Genomic DNA, 7,349 nt, shown 5'->3' on the forward strand with positions numbered 1-7,349 from the left:
TTATTAAAATTTAATTTAAAAAAAATACTATTCAAGACAAATGCTGGGTTTCCTATCACGAGAATAATAAAACCTACAGTTTTTTGCTGATATAGCTATATAATGCTTGTTATGATGCAAACAAAGTAAAATATTTAAGTTTTTCTCAGGCTTTCGAAATTATACCTGAAATGATTTTTTCTTTTCTTTTTTGTTTTTAATATTTGGGTAAAATAAAATTTAAAAACTAAGCCACGTGTATTTCGTCCAATATTAGGTATGAGTTTTTGTCGTACCCAATCAAATCCTGCTATTGTGGTGTGACGTTGAGGCTCGGAACCTAGGATGTATTTTAAAATTGATAACTATACAAACCGTGTATTATAAAAATAGTTGGTTAGGAAAGGAAAATCTATTTTTTTAAATTATGAACACGATTAAGGATGATGTATGACGGTGTTTAATTAAAACCGACAAAGAATTTCCATTGTTTTTCTTGATTGACGCTCACGCGGCATCATGAGTTTCGAGCATCCTACGTCATCCGACTTAGTCAATATAAGACACTGCAACCGATTAAACAGCTTGAAGCAGCTCAGCTGATGTCTGGGAGTGTTGTGGTGTGCAGACTGTGATTTGGGCGTTCCGAAGTGAAAAGTAGAGCATATCCAAGTTCTTGTGGAATGTTGACATCTAACGTGTTTAGTGAAACTCCTATAGTTACTACAAATATGGATTCAAACAGGTAAAAGTGATAAATTTCAGTAATTCCATTTTTTATTGATAGTACCCAGCCATTCTCACTTTTATTTTAGCTATTTCTGTATTAAAAAGAACTAGTAAAATTGTCAAGTTGAATTTTATATAACTATTTATTTTATGGAAAAAATTAGTATTATAAAACAGAATGCTTGTTTTTACATTCACTTCTAAAAACTTACGATCTATGTACCTGCTCCATAGTATCTGGTCAGGTTTCTCCATTAAAAGATTAATTTTCCAACTGTATGATAATTAAAAATACCCTTGTTTTACTAATTTTGTCTTGTCGAGACCTCTCCATTTAGTTAATTTTTTTTTACATATTTGGTGTTGTTTCTGTTATTTTTATTAAAAATGTTATTTTAAAATATTTTAATAAAATAACATTTTAACCTTTATTCACAACTGAAACTATTTTAACTTTTTCAATGTACCTATTATGTAATATAAATTTTTTATAATTAAGAAAGATTATGCTGTTTTGTTTCTGGTTTTTCATAAAGTAAGTAAGTAGTAGTAGTAGTAGTAGTAGGTTGGCATCAAGACTTCTTTTGCAATTTAAAAAAAAAAAGAAGAAAATTCCGATTTTTACTGTGCAATACTTAGATACCTGTGAAACATTTTGCAAGGTGTAGCTTCCACTCATTCATATCCAGGTCATAGGTACAGTCTGTGTAAAGAATATTTATAAGCAATACATAAATCTTGCATACCTTCATAACCAGTTTGTGGCCTTATTTAATGAAAGTGCAAGTGATAATTGGAATATTTATATATATATATATTTATATAAAAAATGTGTGTGTGCATATTGTAAGTGAAGCCAAATATTTACATTCTTTTTATTTATAAGCAATTGTAGCAGTGAATTGGATGTATTTATTTATTAATTCATTAAATAGTAACAATAATGTTATCCTAGCTGAAACGTAGCATCGTTGACATTTTTGTTTTTAGACGTTTCATATTAACTTAAGAATAAGATTTTTTTGTTCTTGTTTTGATCATTTTTACCCCATCACCCATTTTTTCAAGAGTTTTAGATATTATTTTTTATTTGCTAATTACTACAAATTGATAGAATATTTTATTCACTCATTAGATGAGTGAATAAATATTAAGTAAAATTAAATAAAAATTCTGTTGTATAGAAATGAATATAATATTAACATGAAAACATTTTTTAAAATTTCTTCTATAACCAATTTCATTTAAGGTAAATGATAAGTACAGGTTTTTTTAAATATATGTTTCACATTATTATTTTCCCTTGGATTGGTTTTTTTGCATAGGTGTAATTGTTTGAATTGTAATTATAATTACAATTTTAATTGTAATTGTGATCTTGTCTTCATTTCATAATAATTACATATTTGTAAATATATTACATATATAATTTATAAACATTATTAAATTACTGTTTGTATAGCATTTTAAATTGCTTATAATTTATTACCTCTGCCCATGCACATTGACAATTTCTCATATAAAAGATGCTGATGTTTTTCCGTATGGTATTCATGGAATATTTTTCTGACTTAGCATCAACTAATCAGCTGTATTACATAATCTATATTATTTTAAGGCTAATTACCATTGAAATCGAAATTTATTAACATTCAGGTGTTGTTTTAAATTAGTTAAAAATATAGTACTTGCAACCAATTATGCTGTTTTATATGGTTAAGCAAATCAATGCTTAACCTTTCAAGACAATAACTAGTTTTTAGAATACTGCTCTATTTATACATAAAATGTAATTTAGTGAAAGTATTTAGCTTAATGGTTTGTATTTTTTTAATATTAAACTATTTTGATCACTTATTTATCAAAAACTAAAAAAAAATAAGTTTATACAGGTATTTACATGACTGCCATTAATGTTCAAGTAGATCATATTTATACTACTATTAACAGGTATAAATTTTATTTTTATTGTAACAATCTAGCTAATGAATTAGTTATTTCCTGCCAGTATTTGTTTAAAAATAAACAATTTTTTATTGTAGTTTTTTTTGTAAAGGATTAGTGTTTCTAAAAGATTTTCACACAACTTAGCATAGTAATGAGTAGTACATAATTCTTGTAACATATGTTAAAAAAACATATCCTAACAAAAGTTAACTGATAGGTGTAAAAATTGTTGATACTTATTAAATATTAAAATTTTTAGCTTAATGGTATCATTTTTTATTTTTAATTTCTTACTAGTATGATTTTTGTGTTAAATTATGTTGCATTGCATTAATTTTTTTCAGTTAAATAATGTTACCTTAATAAAATATTTGTACATTATTTTATAAACTTTCTCGTTTGTGTTAGAATGGTAATAGTTAGGATATAATTAAGATTGGATTATAATTTCATGTGATGTAGGCTCTGAAAACAAGTGTCTGCGAGTTATTTTTGGCCTGAAAATTAGTCATTGTTATAGGTATTGATTTCGTTTTTTGGAAATATTCTGTTGTTGCAAAATTACTTTAGTAAATAATATTGTTCTTCTTGATAAGAAAAACATGGAAGTAAAAAGTAGGTTGAATGTTAGATCAAATGATTTGTGAACTGAACTCTCATTTCACTAGCCCTTGATTTACTAGCAAGGTTCTTGCATATTTCATAATTAGGCCCACCATTCTCATCTGCAGTTAGCATTAAAGTAGATAAAAAAATGGTTAATAATGCTGATTTGGAATCTCACCTATAATTGCCTAAAAAGTATTGTCGCCAACATGAGTTGCCTAAAATATTATGTTCTTGTTTATTTATTAACTAAATTTTTTCACTCCAGTTTGTGCTACCTAATCATTTTTCTTGTGATATGAGCGCATTTGTAATGTGTTTACCATTTTCTAAGGAGCACAAAGTACAAGTATATGCTTAAAATATTTTGAGTTTTTTAAAACTTTTTAGTTTACTTTAAAAAGTTAACTTTATTCATGTTTTAAGTGATGCTTTAAAAAGCATGCATTTTAAGTCATGCTTTAAAAAGCATGATCCCTTTAAGTAAAGGGATCATGCTAATTTACCAATAATGGTTAATTAAAATTTTAACCGAGAGAGTAAATGTGCATGAGAGATGTAATAATAAATTGTTTCTCAATATTTGAAAAAAATTTGTAATGTTAGTACTTGACTTGTGCACTAGTATTTTATGATTTAGTTAGGAAATTTATATATAGTAATACACTAAGAAAATATTAGAACCAAAATTGAGTAGAATGCAAGTTATTCTTTTTGTAGATGATTTTAATATATATGCTATGTTGTGTCATTATCTTGTAGTATTGATAATTTTGTTTGATTTTATTTAAAGAAATTTCAAAACCTGTACAAAACATTTTAGAACTGTTTATGGTTGTTTAATATTGATTGTACATTTTTGCATTCGTTAGCATATTTTAATTGCATTTTAAACATTTAATTGTTTATTTTAACCTGAATGTTGTTATTATTTGCATCAGTGTAGTACTTATGCTATTCTCTTTACCTTGATTTTAAAAGTAAATTTACATTTAATTTTAAGAGCAAGGTTGTTTGTAATCAGTACCACCAGATTTTTAAAAAACATTTCTATTCTTAGTTGATAATAGTATTACCGTGGACCTAATCTATTTATATTAATGTAATTTTATGATATTTATTATTATTATTAATTTTGTTGAGTTATTTGTGGTGAATCGCAACTTAAATTTTTTAATCTTGTGTTTTTTATTAATCTTTACAATTTGCTGAATGATCTAATTTTATTATTGATATTACTATCTGAGAGTGGTTTAATATTACTATTAATATTTTTATAAGTTGTTAGATGTGTATTTTAATGTCATGGATTCAGACATATTTTATTTAAAATAACTCATGTTGTAGCATAATAAAATATATTTCTATTTATCGGATTAACTAACACTATATTGGGTTTTCTTTTGTTTCAGAAATTGTCTTCGCAGATACTCTAGTCGTAAAGAAATGCAGTTTTCAAACCAGAGTGTTATGAAAGCTGTAGAAAAGTTTGTAGAAGCGGTACAAGAGATGGATGAGACGATCCTTGTGCCTTCTCGGCTGATGGATCTGCAAGTGGGAGACGGTAGTGATTCTATGGGTCTCAAGGGAACAGACAGGAGTCTTGACCTGTACAGCTTGTATTCCCTTGTCAACTGCGTACAGAATGAGCTACTTTGGGGTACCGAAGAGGGGAGGACGTTAACCGCCATCGACGATGAGGAGATGCCACCCCCTGCTACTTCCACTGTACCTGCTAAAACTCATGTGCGAAGGCCTTCCACTGTCTCTATGACTTCTACCAACTCTGCTGGTTCTTTGATTAGCGATACTGACTCTGAGACTGGCAATGAAAATGACTCTGGGATTGAAGGCGAGACTGAAATCAGTGCTAAACCATGCTATACTAAAAAAGTTGAAGCGAGTTTTCGACGACATTTATATGGACTGCACCGTGCACTTGAACAGATGACTGATGCTGCTTCGTTCTTAACGAAACGTTATCAGAACGATATCGGTGGAGCTGTTTGATTTAACGCCAATCGTTATGATGAACTTTTGTTTATATTAATATATTATTATTACTAATTATAAGATTATTACTTTTCTGATGTTTCTATTGCCACCTCAGTGATCGACACATTGTGGTTGACATCATTTGTTTATGATCATTGCAATAATCTGTAATTAATAAAAATTTTAGTCGTGAACAATTTCTATATTAAATTTTAATTTCAATTAATTGCAGGCTGCTGTGTTAAATAGATGAGGACTGTCATTATTTATTCTCAATGTATTTTTAAAACAGTTCTATTGTCGGTTCACTTTGTTGTGAGTTTTGGCATAAGAAATGGAGTGGTTTTTTTAAAACTGCTTGTTTGAATAAATGTGTGATAAAAACTTAGTTATAATTTTTAAAATGTACATGCACATGTATGAAAAATTATAATTAGGCTGTTGATTAAATAATTTTGAATTATTGATAAAAGAAAATCGTGCATAATTTATTTATCACCTTATGAATAATCATCGGAGAGACATTCTTTCATATTTAATTAAATGAACTCATAGGTTAGTAAAACAGTTTTATTTGTCATTAAGTAGATTGTACTCTTTAATTTATTATCCCAACTAAAATGAATAAATCATTTCTTGCAATCTTAACTTCCTTGCAATATTTACTTATAAAGTAGAATTCGTCATAAACCGTGTTTCGGGTGAATGAAATATAAAAATTTTGTAACTGTAATTCATGATCAGTGGATTGTTGCATAAAAGTTTGTGTTTGTAAATATTTAAAAAAAATGTGGTGGCAATAATTTTTTACAAAAACTTTGTTTAATAAGAAATGAATTTTGTTAGCAAAATCCTTTCTTTTTTTTCAAGAAAAAGGAAAGAAAAGGTTACCTCCTTTTTAACTTGCATACCTAGTCATTCAATATTTTATACATTTTTCAGCGGTAAATATGAAATACTGATTGAAATTTGAGGTACATTATATTATATTTAGTTCCATTAAGTTTAATATTGATATTGTGTATAAGTATAAAAAATTAAGTTATTATATATTATTGTAGCCTAGCAGTTATTTTCCTTTTGTACAATAAATATTTTGTTTATGTATAGTGTCCTGAAAAATTTTGTATAAAATATTTGTATATTTTTTTTTAGAATTGCTCAAAAGCACATTATTAATGTTTAAACAAAATGTGCATTAATTATAAATAAAATTAAGGGTGTGCGTGACATGTGGTATTTGTGATTTTGTTAATGAGAAGAATACGATTTTACTAATAAATATATATAATATAGGAATATTTATAAAATCGGATATTGAAAACTTACTCCACAAATCATGTTAAATTACACGTTCAGATAAATCTATTTTTTGAAAATTTATATACCTTTTGTTATGCAAGCTGGTCTTGCCGCTATGTATATATTCTACGGATATATTCTAATCTGAAGAAAATTAATGTATATGCATATTACACATAGGCAATGTATATGTGTGTATATGTACTTATTTGTAGGTAAAGATTTTTTTAAAAGTGTTTGTAAAATATTTTTATTTTACAAATTTATTTATTAAATTTTCTTTAATAAAATAATTATATTTTAAATAAAGCTAATTTTTTTCTCTTCAAAAATATTTTATCATATTTTGCCAACTGACAGAAGTAAGAGTAACTTGATCCAAAATTTTTGTTTATTGAAACAGAAACAGTATGGCAAAAGAATATTTTAAAATTGTGTGCTTATTGTTAATCTGAAGAAAACTTTTATTGTTAATTTTAAAAACAAAATGTCTCGATTCAGAAGAGAAAATATATGTTGAGTTTGTTGTATGCTTCTTGTGGTGTCTGATCTTACATGTTACAAAATAAATTTATTAAATTATTACTAAGTTTGTTATTTTTTTAAATTACATTTTCCTTTTATTTCTGTAGTCCAAATTTGTCATGTATTAATTATATTTTTCATCTATTAAGTATTGCTATGTAATTATTTATTTTTTTCCTTTTTAAGTTATATGTTAATTTCATTATCAATTTAGAAATTGTGTTCTTATTAATCAAAAAAAAAAGGAAGTGATTATATGATTTTTT

General features: G+C 26.4%; 1 protein-coding gene across 1 annotated transcript; it reads left to right on the forward strand.

The window, feature by feature from the left end:
- Nucleotides 1-557: 557 nt before the first annotated feature.
- On the forward strand, nucleotides 558-7,143 carry LOC142321516 (mid1-interacting protein 1-B). Its single transcript, XM_075359668.1, has 2 exons — nucleotides 558-724; nucleotides 4,674-7,143. The coding sequence occupies exons 1-2, from the start codon at nucleotides 663-665 to the stop codon at nucleotides 5,269-5,271; spliced, it is 660 nt and encodes a 219-aa protein (XP_075215783.1). The 5' UTR covers nucleotides 558-662; the 3' UTR covers nucleotides 5,272-7,143.
- The last annotated feature ends 206 nt before the right edge of the window (nucleotides 7,144-7,349 follow it).

The sequence above is a fragment of the Lycorma delicatula genome, chromosome 1, assembly GCF_047948215.1.
Source record: "Lycorma delicatula isolate Av1 chromosome 1, ASM4794821v1, whole genome shotgun sequence".
Classification (NCBI taxonomy): domain Eukaryota; kingdom Metazoa; phylum Arthropoda; class Insecta; order Hemiptera; family Fulgoridae; genus Lycorma; species Lycorma delicatula.